The 16,471-nt window shown below is 35.9% G+C and overlaps 2 protein-coding genes across 5 annotated transcripts; one reads left to right on the top strand and one right to left on the bottom strand.

Moving 5' to 3' along the window:
- Positions 1-325: 325 nt before the first annotated feature.
- Positions 326-8,897, bottom strand: prpf18 (PRP18 pre-mRNA processing factor 18 homolog (yeast)). 2 transcript variants are annotated; one of them, XM_008411345.2, is made up of 11 exons: positions 8,755-8,897; positions 7,828-7,905; positions 7,451-7,477; positions 5,830-5,931; positions 5,624-5,737; positions 5,323-5,469; positions 5,085-5,153; positions 4,221-4,361; positions 4,049-4,120; positions 3,816-3,971; positions 326-1,110 (listed from the first exon to the last, which is right to left on the bottom strand). In XM_008411345.2, the coding sequence occupies exons 1-11, from the start codon at positions 8,818-8,820 to the stop codon at positions 1,030-1,032; spliced, it is 1,053 nt and encodes a 350-aa protein (XP_008409567.2). In that variant the 5' UTR covers positions 8,821-8,897; the 3' UTR covers positions 326-1,029. The 2 variants fall into 2 exon arrangements, with proteins under 2 accessions (XP_008409567.2, XP_008409568.2); XM_008411346.2 differs by lacking the exon at positions 7,451-7,477.
- Positions 8,898-8,988: 91 nt separating this feature from the next.
- Positions 8,989-16,356, top strand: bend7 (BEN domain containing 7). 3 transcript variants are annotated; one of them, XM_008411343.2, is made up of 10 exons: positions 9,407-10,049; positions 10,607-10,693; positions 11,395-11,739; positions 12,548-12,664; positions 12,734-13,068; positions 13,349-13,456; positions 14,138-14,255; positions 14,335-14,396; positions 15,474-15,572; positions 15,949-16,356. In XM_008411343.2, exons 1-10 carry the CDS (start codon positions 9,986-9,988, stop codon positions 16,153-16,155), a joined length of 1,542 nt encoding a protein of 513 aa, XP_008409565.1. In that variant the 5' UTR covers positions 9,407-9,985; the 3' UTR covers positions 16,156-16,356. The 3 variants fall into 3 exon arrangements, with proteins under 3 accessions (XP_017160908.1, XP_008409565.1, XP_008409566.1); XM_008411344.2 differs by having other exon boundaries at positions 9,409-10,049; positions 14,335-14,448; positions 15,949-16,039; XM_017305419.1 differs by lacking the exons at positions 15,474-15,572; positions 15,949-16,356 and having other exon boundaries at positions 8,989-10,049; positions 14,335-14,647.
- Positions 16,357-16,471: the final 115 nt, after the last annotated feature.

Raw genomic sequence — 16,471 nt, 5'->3', positions numbered from 1 at the left:
AGCCTCTGGTTACGTGTCCAGAGCCAACAGACTGTAACTGCAATGACGTGGTCTGAGGCAGCCAAGAACATACTATCACCACAAGAAGCAGATCCCATCGCCATGGTTACGCAGAGTAATAAGGTCACCATTTGACGTTGGACGTTACTGTCTGAACTACTTAACGGGCTTTTATAAGCACGCAGTCGTAGCAAAAATTTACTTTCTGCTTACGTTATTTAATTTTTCACCGCCATCCTAAAAACTGAAAAAGATAACAGTGTTCTTTAATTATATTTACATCTTGTTAAAGTGTCAGTCATGAATTCCCAGGTAGTAGAGCAGCTTGCTGTGGAGAGTCTTTTATTGTCCCTATAGTCACATGATTCATATTGACTAAACAGACATTGGTGACTAAAAATAGTCCCATTCAGAAGCTCTGCTGCAGAGGACAAGTGAAAATCTTGGCAATTTAAAATCAAAACGTATCTCAAAAAGGAAAAATCATATTTGCAGTGAACACAAACAAAACTGTTCTCTCACTAAGAAGATGAAGTTATACACTGACTGGGTTTTGTATTTGCTCAAAATGTACACAGAGATAAACCAACAGAAAGATTCACGTTTAATAATCATTTATCTAAAAGTGTAATAAAACTTACACCACTTTTATTTAGTTTTACAAATTAACTTTTTGTGTACCACATGAAAATGTCCAAGTGAAAACATTTGTTGCACAACATTTACATACCATCTTCTCATTGTAAAAAGGAGAAAAAAAAAATGTATACAAAATAAGCACGTGTTATGTTTGGTACAATTTAAAACTGGCATAATTCTGCCTATATGTTGTTGATCTTTACTTTTCCAAATCACGTTTTAACTGATGTGTTTTCAATAAAGGTAACAATCGCAAGAAATGCACTGAAAGTTTCTCAAATATTTTCTTTATCAATTGCGAGTCGGTCAAAGCAAAAAAAGAAAGAGCTGGTGTGAAACAAACAGGAAACATGAACGGGCTCCAGTCCGGACGTCGGGCAAATTGTGATTTTAAAGTGCGTTGTACTCCACACACTTTGAGGGATCAGTTGAGAAGTGTTTCTGGCAGATAGTCATTAGCCTCTTCAGACCCTGTAAGAAAGACACAAAAATGTTGAAAAAAGAAAGACTATTTTTGGGCCATGTTAATCTTTCAGAACAAGGAACGAGCAAAGCTATGGTTACTAAGAATGCATAATCTTTATTATGTTTAAAAGAAGAGTTATTTTTTATTCTGTAAACTAAAAAATAACTAAAATAAATGTAGTAGTTAAAAACTCAATTTTAACTAAATTCAGTTTATTTATATTATACTAATCCTAACGACACCTTACAACACAAACTAAGGTAGACCGAATAAACTCAATTTCTTATATACTAATTATATCCAAATAATAGAGCAATACTGTCACGTTCAGCTTATTAAGGCAATATGATAAAAGTTTTCTAAGGGAACCCATCTGAAGGCATCGGGCAATCCCTCACCTGGAATGCAGAGATAGTGAACAGCTGAATGCATTTTATTATAAAGCCAGAAATATTTTAGATAAATCATTTCTGAGCTTAAATCATCATTCCTGATTTATTTTATATCAGTAACACTTTGGTACTGAAGCCTTGCTCCAAACAATTATCTTCTGAAGCTCAGAATTATTATCAAAAGTATTTATCTTTACCAGCCCTAAATTCAGCTTAGACTCATGATGCATTCGAGTACCGAGAAACCGAGAAGTCAAAATGATTCCGCTCAAGTATTTTTGTTTACTGGTAGCAGCAGATTGTCATCTGTCATTGAATTTCAACCACCATGTCCCAAACAAGACTTTTTTTTTAGGCTGTGATAAACATCGGAGTTATTTTAAAACTGACATTTACCAACACAATGTCGCATTGCAGTACTGCACTAAAAGAAACAAACTGAATGCTGCGCTTTGTGCGCAAAAATATCAGCAACAGATATATTGTCTTAACAGGAGTTACACCATGCTGCTCCAACATAAAGCTAACTAAGGAGATAAACAACACGTCACCTGAAACAGCTACTTACATTTTGCTATAGTTGCCCATGTTTTCATGCAGCACAATTTGTAGGGTAGATTTAAACGTTTTCCTCTCTGTTTTGAAATGTTTTACTGATCATTTGGCTCACAGCATACACTATTTTAATGATTCTCCAGGTAGTCACATGCAATCAAAGCTGAAGAATTTTGTGTCCATTTTGAGTGTCATTCTAATAGCGGAAAATGTAAATTTATAGAACTAATTAGCAAAGCAATACAATTTTCCAATTTCTGTTTACATAAATAGGTTATAATGTTTAAACCAGTAGACAACAACAGGTCTTGAGTTGAGGTTTACTCAGAATCAATCACTGTAGGACATTCCTACTAAAAACAGCTTTCTATTCATATTCAGAACTGAATAATTATAGACTTAACAAAAAAAACATTAAACAAAAATATAGATGCTGTGAGAAAGCTCTTGATCCAATAGTGCTTTAAGCCACCTTGTCTTATGAATGTCACCTTGTTTCTCTCCAGAAATATTATTATTAATATTTAGCATGTTCACTGAGGCCTGATGCCCTTGAAGAGTTTTAATGGTCTAAAATGTTGAGTGTTTCATAATCTCTCTGATTTACAGCCAGTCAGACCTCAGGGTGAACTTGCAGTAGTGTTCATGTATGTACCCGAGACTAGAACTGTCTGTAAAGTAATCAGTTTGTTCCGTGCTGTTATGAGATCTCTGTTCTTTACTTTATGCTCCCTCATGCAGAAATAGCACACATGAAGTGTTGAGAACTCGGCAACATGGGTAGGAAAAGTGGTGGAGCGGAGTTGACTGAATTCTTTAAAATGAGGAATGACTTCATGTCCGATAAAAAGAGCTGATTCATGGTTGATGTCTGGTGCTTTCTGTTTATGAAATATAATATCAATTGTCAAGAAGCAATATGTCCTCTTAAGTTAATACTTTATGCATGTAGCACAAGCTCATTAATTCAAAGGTAAAGTTCTGCGTGAGAAACTGGAATGACACAGAACAAGTATCGAACACGTGGAGCAAAAAAACAATGAAAGCCAAGGAGGCAATTAAAAAAGTATCATTACCAAGGTATTGTACAGAGTAATATGATTGGTAGACGCAATGAGAAGTTCACAATAAAGTCATGATGCTAAATGTTCCAGATAGCTTTTGTATCCATAAAATAAAAGGTGAAAAAAAAAAGATAATTTCATCATAAATCAATCACTACCAGGTGCCTTTTATAAGATTTCTGTCAAAAGTCTAATCAAAAGTGTTGTTCAAGAGCCTACAGGACCCACAGAGAGCTTTAGAGAGACGTAGAAATAGCAGGGGCTTTTTTTCCCATGAAATCAATAAAATAATCCAATCAGAAAACAACGGTCTCCATGGACACTTACTGCAAAAAAAAAAAAAAAAAAAGAACATGATGCAAATGGACATTGCTTAAACTGTGCTGTAGATGATTTTGAAATATTAGGAGAACACTGACAGGTTAGATAAAGCCAAAGATAAACTTCTTGGATGTAATTGCATACACCATGTTCTGATGTTTCTGAGAACTCCATGTAAAAAGTGAAGGTGGGAATATCATGATACATGATAGTCTTACCAGCATATAGTACTGACAAACCTCAGATAAGTGTCTTGAAGCTGTCATTACTAAGACAGGTTATCTCAAAGTATATAACAACATTCTCAGAATGCATTTCTTTCTCACTCCTTTTTATTTTTTTTACCTATACCTTCATTTTGGGAATTACTTTACTCACCTGAATATATTTTCTCTGTGTTTCATCATTAAGAACATGGGCCACATGTTTAGAGAAGATCTTTTCTCGTCCAGTACGGGCATGGATACCCACCATGGTCACACCAATAGGCCAGGGAGCATTACCAATAGCCATCTGTAGGTACGCATCATTAGCCTGCAATGGAAATCGGTTGTTAAAACATGCAGTCATGCATAAACAGTAGTCAAAATAAATATGAACTGCTAACTTACCTGAACATATTCCCTCTCCAACATGAACTTAATGATGTCTGTGATCGACTCTTTGATGTCAGAAGGTAAATTCTGAAATAAACAGAAAAAAAATAAAGACAGAAAAATGATTTCATCTGTCATATAAGCTGGTAAAAGTCTGATTTTAATATTTTATTTTAAAAAGCAGTACCTTCTTCCTGAGCTTCTTGAAGAGGGGCTCAAGGTAAGACTCAGTCTGTGAATGTGTTGCACTGGCTAGCTTTCCCTGAACGCTGCGCTTCACGTGGTCCTCTCGGCTGTTCAGATCTTTGGCCCAAACACCGAGAAGAAACTGCAACACCAAGTGCAATCTGTTTGAAAACAACTCTAAACCCACTTGGACTATCACATCTATACAAGTTCTCATCAAGACGGCAACAGCAGGTAAGTTTTAACACTACATAAGCAGTAGAAAGGTTATATTCTTGGTAATGTGGCATAACACATAACACAGCTAACGTAAAACAACCGCTTAAGTTACAATTTAAATAAGATTTCTTGCATGACTATGCAAAACAAATGCAGTTTCATACAGTGGTACCGAGTGAATAAGACAAACTTCAAAATAAAATCGTGGCATTATATAACTCCAAGCAAAGCTAAGTAAAACAGGTTTAGCTGACACTCAAACTGGAAAAATTAGATGATAATAGTTATTCACTTTTATATAAATGAGCACAGAAAGATGCATTGCCTTATGTGTAAACTGTTTGATAACTTTTCTATTTAAAAGCAAAATGTGGTCTAATAATTAAGAGTGTTAATTTCATGCACATTAGTCTTGCCCCTTTTTACGGATCCAGTACTATAGCAGAGATCTTAGACAGGGATTAGGTGAGCTTTACAACATGTCCTGCAGCTGAGCCTTATCATTAAGTTAAATTGATGATTTAATTCAAATTGAATATGTATTAAGGAGGTGGATTAAGAAGATATAAGTAGCAGTGAATCAAACTGTGGAAATATTATCCAACAGCTCCCTCTAGACAAAAATGGGAGTCTTTTTTTGCCTTACCTTTAAAAATTTGGCAATGACATCCTGATCTCTACTGTCATCCCCCGTGCCCAAGGTATTCCCAAGAGCCTATGATAGAATTTGAATAATATGACACAGATATTTTAATTCTGGTTAACAAAACAACATTTCATAGTAAATAACTCATAAGTAAGAAAAACATAAGCTCATAAAATGTAATCTGAACGACAGTCACTGGAACTATTTTACTCCTCCTACACTTTCTTAAGTGTTATACCTCAAGCTCTTCTATGGTGGTGTTTTCTTCATGAACTTTCAGGTCGTGCTGAGTGTCTGGATCCCCTGACTCTGTTCCTCCAACAATCTCATTCAGGTACTGCTGGTCAATCTTGTCCATGGCAGCTTTCAGGTCATTCCTCAAACCCTGGACATTGTGAAAAAAAAAAACACATCAGAATGGTGACCAAATCTAAAATAAATGCAATACCCAGCACAGAGTGGACAGAGTAGGGTTATTTCAGAGCTTTCTAGGGCTTTGGAACAATAGCGGTGCTGCTCCCGGTTCCTAAATATTTTACCTTGTTTACTTCTGGGGTTAAGATCTCAATTTTCCGGAGTCTCTGAAAGGCGTCATAATCAGATTCTCCAAACAATCGGATTGGTTCTCCTCGCTCTCGAAGTCGTCGAATTACCTGCACAAATAGAGCAACGGACAAAATTTAAACTGCAACATGCAAAGGGAAGAGTACTGAAAGGCAGGAAATTATGCTATACTCTGACTGACCTCCTGTCGTGACAGAGTCATTGGCAGCTTCTCCTCTGTCAACTCAAGCTCCAACACTGGATTAGTTGAACTGGACGACTCGTTTTCTTCTGCTTTATCGAGCTTCAGGACAGGACGGATGAACAGACATGTGTTGATTACTGAATCACGGTGGGTAACACTAATAAATTCATCATAGGGAACGATGGTTCAACAAATGCAAAAATAAATAAATAAAATTGATTAAAAAATATGTGCAAAAAGTGTTATTATCATGTCAGCTCAAATGAAGACTCTGTCCTAGATTAATTCAGATTCACTTCGCCATATTAACCTCACACAGCCACAACAGTTCAACAGAGTACATCGCAGAGGTGTCCTTGGGGTTTTCACATCGGTCACATTACATTTGCAAACTTCAATGTATTTTAGTGCTATTTTATGTGACAGAACACCATGGGGAAACATGATGGTGGCAGCGTTATGCTTTGGAAATATTCTTCTTCCACTAGCAAGCTGGCCAGAGTTGGTGGATAGAAGGAGCAGAACAGAAATAAAACACAAAAGATTTAAGACTATGGAGGAAATTTGACCTGCAGGACCAGGGACCTAAACATAAAGCTGTGGAATGACTTGTATCAAAAGATATGAATGCATCAGAACGGAGCAGACAAGGTACAAATATACATCCCACTAATAGTGGAAACTGGCAAAAATTWATGTTCATAGAAAACAAATGCATGGTAAACTTTTGTGATTTTTATTTATGAGCATTTCTGAAACTTTAGTTCATTTTCCTTTCCGCTTGCTCTACATTTTATTGGTGTTTCACATAAAATCWAAGAAAAACACATTGGAATTTGTGGGTAATATGATGTGAAAAACCTCAGGGGATATTAAACAATTTTCAATGGATTGTTTATCAAATATTTAAATTAAAGACTTTCACTATGACAGATTTAAACATTGTTTGCACACTCAAAAGCCAAATTGAAACTAAAGCAGATTTAGTGTAAAGTGGGAAAATGAAAACTCAAAGAAGATATCAAATCATGCATTAATGCACACATGCATTGCAGCCTTTCAGATTGTGGTTTCAGGTGCACAGTCTAAAAGACCAACTATAAAATGGTAACAAGACGTTTCCCAAAAAAATACAAACTAAACGTAATTTATTGTTACATCAAAAAAACAATGAGTTTTGTGTTTTAAATTTTGGGAAAACAATTTTAAAGGGATTGCAAAAATGACAAATAATTATTTAGGCCACTTGTAGTTGGTCAAAAATTCCATCTTTTCTTAAGTAATTTGCATAATAAAAAGCAAAGCTTGACCAGATAACTGTTTGTTTTAAACCAATATTCCATATTAAAATACAAAGTCAAGCTGTGTCCCATCTAAGCTTCAATTCTTCCTTCCCTTATCTACTTTCCTTCTAACAAATAGCTTTGGGACTTTAACAATTTTAGACAAAAACTGAATGTCTTGAATTAAAACATCCAGAAAACAATTACTAATTTACAGTTTATTTTAATCCTCAGTAACCGGAGAAGATGCCAAGGAAGAGGAAGCTTTTGGGACACAGTGTTTTTATCCTTTCATCATGCATCCTGTTTGCTACTTTCACTGAGCAATCCCATACCTGGCTCTTAGGAGTCTCTGTCTGAACCTACAGGTGCAGGCAGCAGAGGTAGGTTGCAGAAAAACAACACAGTGAACACAACACTAATGCAGACCTGAACWAAAGTTCGTGGCCTTAGTTTGTTTTCTAGAGAATGTTGTAATAATAAAAATAATAATAATAACCTTTATTTAACCAGATAAAAAACCTCATTGAGAGCTAGTCTCTTTTTCAAGAGGGACCTGGTGAGATAGCAGCACTGTTTACAAGTATAAACATTTACACCAAGTAAGTAATGTAGAATTTTACAGCAATGCTCAAGACAAAATTGATAAAATTACTCAGATGTGTCAGCATGTGAGAGTAAACACTGTCAAAAAATATSCTAAAATGTTTACCTTGTATCCGCATCTCTTAAAGTACTCCTCTTTTTCCTTCCGTACGAGATCAGCCCTTTTAAAGAATTTTTTAGATTCCTGGAAAAAAGATCATTAGTTATTACTTAGAGGAGTAACCATACAGGTGAAAAGGAAAACACCCATCACAGGGTAACCCGACAGAGTCAATATAACTCAACTCATCCTTTTTATTTACATTCATAGCATGCAATTGGACAATAATTAGAAAATGTCGCCACTGCAGCAACTTTACATCAAAGAAAAAAAAAATAATAAAAATGATCTACTTTACTATCACAGTTTATGCTTAGAATAACAAAAACAGACAGTAGAGTGAGACCATAATAGTGACTTTTTCAGCTCATTGAATATCATTGTGGAACATTTCTTCAACTAACTTTTTCCTTCGCCTGGGGGTGAAACAATTATTTGACAACATAAAATTGAAAAGTTGATGAAGAAACTTGATTCATGTTAAATCTTTAACTGAATACACTAACAAAAGATAACTAAAGATTTTTCAAAAACACCCATGATTGTATTTCTTTACATACAATCAGATATTATTTGCAATTGCAGCAGAGTAGCGAATATTGATAATTATGACACAAATAAAGCCTAAGCTAACGTCGTAACACCATATGTGGTTTTGATCAAACTATTTTACAGTTACAAAACAATGCTAATCATATTTTTGGTATAAGTGAATACTCGGAAACAGGTTTATGTTAAAGCGTATAGCGTTTGAATTTTTTTTAAACACGTAAGAAACCTCCTGCAGTACTGATGGGTATGTATTGCTAGATAGATCTGACATGAAAAAAAACGATCTTTCTAGAAAGAAGCTAGCTTAATTAGCGCTAGCTAACAGAAGCTAGGCTAATATTAAACTAAACTTAGAAAATACTAATATCTCCTAATACTCACATCAACAAGTTGTTTTTCCTCCAGAAGTTTCCTCTTTCTTGCTATTTCGGCTTTTAGTATATCCATTTCGTTTTTACGGAGAGCTTCTTTTTTGATATTCTTCTTCGTCTTCTTCTTCCTGTTTCGCAGAGGTTGGCAAGCAGCTTTTAGGTGCATTACCGCCACCTTCCGAAGTGGAGAACAGATGGAACTATTTTCTATCATAATAAAAACTCATCCTAGATATGGTCTCATGTTCTTCTTGATTCTATGACTTCCTAAACTGCCTCACCTTCAGTTCAGTACTATAAAAATATTAAGACTGAACAGGATCTAGACACGTTTTCTTAACTTATAACTTAGCTATTATTTTAACTTCACTGTTGCTTCATTTTACATCTAACTGTTGCATCTTTGTCTGCAATTGGCTAAATAATTTCCTTTAATTCCAATTTATGCTGGAATTCACAATAACTGAACCTCTATACATTACTCCTAAATTCTGAATACTGAATTATTTAAACCAAAATGTCATTTGTTCCCAGATTCCATTTATCCAATCTAGCTGGTTGAGTTATTTTCTAAAGATCTGTAGAGACTTTTCCTAAAAGACTTGCGGAATGGTGTGCATATTTTTTTTTTCAAATATTAAAGTTTTAGGTTGTAGTTTGACAAATTGTGAAAAGAGTACTATTACAAGGTACTGTAAAGAATAAGACTACAATTATTTACACAGACTTTAAACATGTTACAGTAAAAGCAAGAACAAATTTGTTAAAGCATAATATTTATTTATTTATCTCTCTATCTATCTATCTATTTGTGAGAGCTTTCTTTTAGTTTAAATCCCAGTCTGCACTCTGCACACTGGGAAATGTGTCACTCGACCTTCTAAATGAAACATACCATCAGGTGGCGCAAAGGGATATGCGACGAATTTTTAATATTAAAGTCATTAATGTATTTACATGGCGAAAGGGAAAGAGCAGCGTCATGCTGGGAAAGGAGATCACGTTCAACAACAGCGTTTTCGGGGTAAATTTAAGTCAAAACGGCGATAATCATCCGATGTCAAGATCCACAGCGCAGCCTGAGGAGGAAAATAATTGATTAATAAAGCACACGGACAGTGATTTTTTTTTTTTTTTTTTTTTTTTTTGCGCTGAGTGCGTCCTATAGGCTGGAGGCACTGATTTGGCGTTGTGGTGAGAGATTTTCCCATTGCTCGACTTTCTGAATTATTCTCTTGAAGATGGAGTTTGGGGAAAGGAAGAGGAGAAGAAAGTCGCAAAGCTTCAAACTGGTCACGGATGAAGGTAGGCTGCGAGACGCGCTCCTGTCTGGCTGTTTGTCTGGCGCCGGGTGCCAAGCACAGACCATCCGCAGACAAAAGCGATGGCCACGACATTGCAGCAGATCTGTCGATCGATTTTTGCACACATCTGACCGTGAAGATGTAACCATTAAAGCAGAAGCAAAAATAATGAAGAAAAAAAAATAAAGGGGAGGGGGGAGGCAATATGACATTTGTCTTCGTTTAAATAAATTAGCAGTAATTACGTAGACAGAGCAAGACATATGTAATCATCTGTTGCGTATTAGTATTCTGATAACTACAGCCGAAACTGCTCACTTTTTTGGCTGAGGATGGAAGTTCCAGAACACCTCGATGGAGAACTACTTTATGCTACCCACAGGTGGTGGTTCCTGCATGGGATGGGAGGAGGGAGTGTTCTGCTCCTCACACTCCATCAATCTGCAAAGCTTCGTCGACTCAATTAAGCTACAGTCACATGTTTCCCTACGTTTTTACATTATATAACTTTTTTCTTCTTCTTTTTTTTTTACCGACACTCTTTTCTGTCATATCTAGATTTCGGCTCTTCATATGGGATAAATTCAAGCTGCAGAGATGCCAATGGTGAGAATGGTGAGAGCAAGGATGCTGCCGTGCCTCAAGGTTCGGATCGTTTCAAAAATGTTTTTAGATTGTGTGGTACTTGGAAAACCTAAAAAGTATGAAATGAGATTGCATCATTTAAGTGTGAAAAAAAAGGGAGAGTAAAAAATATAAAGAAAATGACAATATGCAATTGCATCACTGCACAATTTTGCTACTTTTATTAGCTTGAGATCAGCCAGGTCAGATATTACTCATTTTTGGGTTTTGTTTTTCTATTATTATTAAAGTTATTAAMGGTTGCACTTTAATAACTAAATACATCAGGGAAAACCAGAAATTAGCATAAATCAGAAAAATCCTGATTGGTACATCTATATTTTTAGCCTCTAAATCCTTTAACAGAGTTATATTGGACCAAAAGTTATGTTTCASTAAAAATGCCAAGCAAAGAACTGACATTTTTACTCGTTAGAATATKTATGGAATTACTGACCAAAATTATTGTCATATTAAGTATATGACAATCAGAGAGTTTCCTCAATAAAAAAAAAAAGTTTTTTCAGTGTTTCGTTGTTCCATGATTTATGAAAATATTTAACCCAAACTTGGAGAATGTTTTGTGATGAAGAAACCATTTTCTCATCAAAATAAACCAGATTATGGAACAGTATAGAATTTTGAAGTTGAACATTAGTGTGTGAAACCTTGCTGYGGCAGGTACTACAAACTATATTCACCCTCATGTCGTCTTTGTGTAGTCTGGATGGGCGGCGGRAGCATGGAAATTAAGAAACAGATCACTGGAATGATGAGGCTCCTGGGTGACAAGACTGGCAGAGGCTTTCAGCGTTTGGGTGTCGAGCAGAACAGCTCAACAAAAGAGCCCCAGGAAAGCCAACTGAACTGTATGCACTCACCTCCAGTTTTACCTGTTATGTCAGAAGACCAAAGCTGGAGCTCTCCGGRAGACCCAGAGCCTCCATCCTCATCCGAATCAACGTCGCTCCCTAATGGTCAAGCCTGCAGCCAGTACAGTACCCGCTCCAGGGGGCTCAGGACTGTCAACACCACAAAGGATTCAATAAAACCCAGTGAAACAAAAGGTTTGGTGTCAGGCGATTTCTAAAGAGGAAGGAAAAAAAAGAAAATCAATGAACATGTGATGCTTTAAAAAAATAAGCATYCAAACCCCTTTAACTTTTTTACATTCATCATCTCAATAAAACCTCAAACTTAAATGCATCTTATTATTTGTGTGTCAGAATAATGCTAAGTAATTCATAATTGTGACGTGGAAAGACAATAGCCTTTTAATGGATTTTCTTTTTTTCTTTTTTAAATAGATTAAAGTTTATAAACCGAGTCTATACTAGCACCAGCTATTGCTSCAATTGCATCTGCATGTTTTTTAAAGTCTTTATAACAATAACGCAAAAATTACAGTCAGATTAACTCTGTGTAGTATTTAGGGRACTTCTGGAGGTAGTTGTATACCAGACTGTGTCTGAATACAAGCACAGTGCAAATTATTCATTTGTTTAATTTATTTAAAAAGAAATTAAGCCATAAAGTGGTGGTATCGGGCAGTTGACCAGGGCGGCATTAGAAAGTGGTGTGCACTAACACTGTAATACTGTTATTGTTTACATTATTTATCTACCTTTCACCTCACATTTATGCACTACTTTCAAATTCCAAATCTGTGRTTGTGATGTGACAAAAGTAGAAAAGTTAAAGAGGCATGTAGAGTTTTTAAAGCAATGCAAAAGAAACAGGGACTTCAAGATCTTGTAGAAATGCAACTTATTCCCTTTTAAACGTTTGTAGTTATAGATGTGTAGAAACATACTTTGTTACGGTATGTAAGTAAGTGAACAATAACAAATGTGAGCACTCCTGACTTTCCAACAGATGAGCTCCGTCCTGCTGTGCCAGAAATCCCCTGCTGCATGTGTAACTGTAAAGGCACCTTGCAGGCGATATTGCACGAGCTTCGTGCAATGAGGAGGCTGATGCAGACTCAGAAAGGTCAGCAGAACATGTGCATATCACTGAAACTGAGGCAATGWAAACATAACGTGCTATTTCTTGTTTTAGGAACATTTGAAAGGCGGGAACACRCTAAATCATCATGCCAGCCTCAGGTCAGCCTGAGTTCTTCTCCACGCCGCATCTCTCAGAAGAGAAGACCTATTTATAAGGTGACTCCACTGAGTCTCTGTGGAACCGGAAGAACGGCTCTTTTTTCTCCAGGGGGTTCGACTCTGAAAACTTCACCCCGAGAAGATGCAAAGAAAAAGAAATGTGAGAAACTCGGCTCATCTATGATCTCCTGTGACGTTTCTGAGCCGCCATCTAGGAATGATCAGATAGCAGACTCTGGCACACACAGTCCTCTTCTGAATGCACTCGGTGGACATCAGGCATTAGAGGTAATACTTGCGCTTAGCAACAGGTGATCGTCTGAGTTTGCAGTTCTAAATTTGTTGCTGTCCTTTATTTCATGCAGCCTAACATTAAAACCTCATTTTTTTTAAGCTACAGGTATAGAAAATTCATTGTAATGTTTTCTTCTGTGGAACACCATGAGGGTACTTGTTGATTTCTTAAGTTTTGYGATACTATCCCCATGTTGTTATTAARATATTTCCGTGATATTTCAGAAATAGCTACATTCAATGCATTTATATTTTGTTGTTGACTCCATCACAGTCTGACGTTCGCCTTGCGGAGGATTATGATGTGTTTATCTCAAAGGCCCAGCTAGASTCCATTTTGGTCAACTACACACGCTCTGGCAGCCTGCTGTTTCGGAAGCTGGTATGTATCCATGGCTTTTAAGATTAACAGTAATACCTTAATATTAGCAAATGGCTTGTACTGTATTATGCCTTTTATGACTGATGACAGCCTCACACAGTAATATTTCGTTAAGTGTTTCAATCATAAAAATAACTTGCTTAACATAACTTGCCTTATTTTTCAGCAAAAAATAATGTTTCGGTTACAAAAGCTGTTTGTCAAGAGTTTTTCTGCAGAAGTTTTAACTGCTGAAATATTTTTAAAAGCAATATGTTTAGAGTAACGGTACAATTTTTAGCCAGTGACCCATGACATCCAATTTAATGAACAGATGAACAATTTCAGTCTTATCCTATAATTAATTTTTTTTAAATAACAATTTTATTACTGCATAATGGTTAGAGATATTTGTTTTATCTGTAAGGGCGAATCATCATAGAAGTAGTGGTAAGTTATTTCATAAGGACCCTGCATTTCTAGCTGACTGTTTAGGTTTAAAGATTTGTTTTTTTGTGAGCTTACACAGAACAGTGCGTAGCAGTGGCTTACATGAAAATGTACTATTAATGCACAAGATGTCATATCAACAGCCATGCTAACCATTAAATAATTAGAATAATGTAAAAAAAAAAAATTGAAAAATATAAAAATCTGCTATGATAAAATATTCGTTTCCCTTAAGCTGTACTGTGTTTTTAGGTGTGTGCCTTCTTTGACGATGCTACTTTGGCTAATTCTCTGCCAAATGGTAAAAGGAAGCGAGGGCTCAACGACAACCGTAAGGGCTTGGACCAGAACATTGTGGGTGCTATTAAAGGTGAAGGACAAATACATACAAAAGGAGTTACTATAAAAAGCACAATATGTTTCTACATTTTTGTGTAATTTGTGTCCAGTGTTTACAGARAAATACTGCACTGAACACAGAATAGAGAAGTTGCCTGGACCACGAGACTGGGTACAGATCCTCCAAGATCAGATCAAACTTGCCAGAAGAAGGCTGAAACGAGGTTTTCTGTCATTAATCTTGTTTTTGGAATGCAAAATAAACGGCAAATGGCCTGTACTTGTAGAGCACTGGATCAAATCCGGAGGACTCCAAAGCGYTTTAAGCTACATTCAGTCACCCATTCAGAAAGCATGACAAAGTATTTGCCCTCATTTTCTTCTTTCAGGTAGACAGAGTATTTCCAAATAAGAGTGCTTAATAAAAAAAGCTTACAAAAGCAGAGAAAGAAACATAGAGAGAAAAATTTGAAAGGAACTGGTAGCATGGGAGTACAGCAGAATTTTCTGTACAAAATTAAAGAAACACATGGGACTGAATCTGCTGGAGAGGTGGTTAGTGACATGGGAACTGAATTAATTAACCAATAAATAACTGGAGACTTAGTGAGAGAAAAATCCCAAAATAATAATGCCTCAAAATCTAAATTATAATCCTAACACAAAGACCAATGAATCGCAACAGTTTATGGTCATTATGTGTCATCACTTTTGAAGAAAAAATTGCAAAAGCCTCAATTTGGTTATTTTGCGGTATTCAGATGTGAACTTGCTTCTGTACTTGGTATCACTRTACTGCTGCATAAATGCGTGTCTGCTACAGCAGATTCAAGATTTTCTGGTAGACCAGTGAATTCATTACCACAAGTCATCCAGATCGATCAAGACAGTTTAACTTTCATAGGGCCACTACAAATTTTGACTGTCAGTTTGATTTTATTTTCTGTAACGCTGTTAGTTTTACACCAACTCTTACAGAACCAAATCCTTTCCATTGTCTCAGCAGTCTACAGATCATCAAGATGTTTCTGGAAAGCGTGATCATCTGAAACATTTCAGTAGACAAAAAGGCAAAAATCAGAAGTATAGTCAAAGTCAAATAGTTTTTCATTGTACTGTTCACTAAACAAAAATTTGTATTTATGTACTGAAATTATATTTCGGTAATACTTCAAGAAAAATATTTATGGCACACTCCCAATATTCAAGTGAAGGCAAAGTATAATCGCTTTTGTTCTTGTCTCATCAGATGCTGCAGATGCTGAGGAAAACTCAAATGAACAATCTACAAGTACTAACCTCACATGAATCTGCCCACAACTGGCTTTCACACACACATTTACAGCAGGTGATGATGTCACTGATTTCATCTATTTTGTACCTGTAAATGTTGTTACAATTACATAATTTGTTTGCTCAGACACATTATGAGCAAGCTACAGCCTTAACTTGATYTCGTTTACTGTCATAACACATCCACAAATTACTATGCCTGGTCTCCTTCGTTAACTCACAAGTCTTTGCTTTGTTCCTTCTGTGACATTTGACATTTTCATGCAGCTTTCTAAAATGTCAGCTAATTATATTCCCAATATGCACAACTTTCCCTCTATATTGTACCCTTAGCTTTCCTAGTTTCAGAACTGCTGCTCATGGTTACGCAGATTTCTTTTTCAGAAATAATATAAAGCATATTGATTTGTTTTTTTGTCTTTTTTCTACAGGGTTTCATTTTTAACAGGTTTGAAAGTGATGAGCAGAAATTGTTAAACACGACTGATTTCATCAGCTGCCACTATTGCCTGGCAGCAGATAAGTTTATCTTTAATATTTCTCTGGCTTTATTCATTTGTCACCCTCTGTCTTTCCTTTATATCAGTGATCAACAATTTGAACTGCACAACAAAAAGGTCGCAGAGTGGTCAAATTAATTATCAGCTATCAATAAATCACACATTGTACTGTAGATATGTGCCTGCTGGAGTTTACATCAGGGTACAGACTAAACCACCAGGATCTGGGAGACTGAGTCATTATACAGAAGAGGTAAAGAAAACTGGAAAATGACCTGCAGTTAAAAATGAAAAACACTTTCATCTGCTTTTATGATGGTACTAAAAGGGATAAGACCTGAAAAATACAAAGTATGTATAAAATATTATACATTTATTGTCCAGAGAGTATATCTTTTAAAATGTTCTCTATTGTGAATTGTGCCTTTTAAGTGACCAATACTTCAGTGGGTGT

This window comes from Poecilia reticulata, linkage group LG6 (assembly GCF_000633615.1).
Source record: "Poecilia reticulata strain Guanapo linkage group LG6, Guppy_female_1.0+MT, whole genome shotgun sequence".
Classification (NCBI taxonomy): Eukaryota; Metazoa; Chordata; class Actinopteri; order Cyprinodontiformes; family Poeciliidae; genus Poecilia; species Poecilia reticulata.
This window is presented reverse-complemented; position numbering and strand designations above follow the sequence as displayed.

Coding starts and splice junctions, on each gene's coding strand:
- prpf18 (XM_008411345.2), bottom strand. CDS start 8,820: ATGGATATACTAAAAGCCGAAATAGCAAGAAAGAGGAAACTTCTGGAG. Junction 3,972..4,048: donor TGGAGAGGGAATATGTTCAG/GTAAGTTAGCAG, acceptor TTTCCATTGCAG/GCTAATGATGCGTACCTACA. Junction 1,111..3,815: donor CACAGAGAAAATATATTCAG/GTGAGTAAAGTA, acceptor TCTTTCTTACAG/GGTCTGAAGAGGCTAATGAC.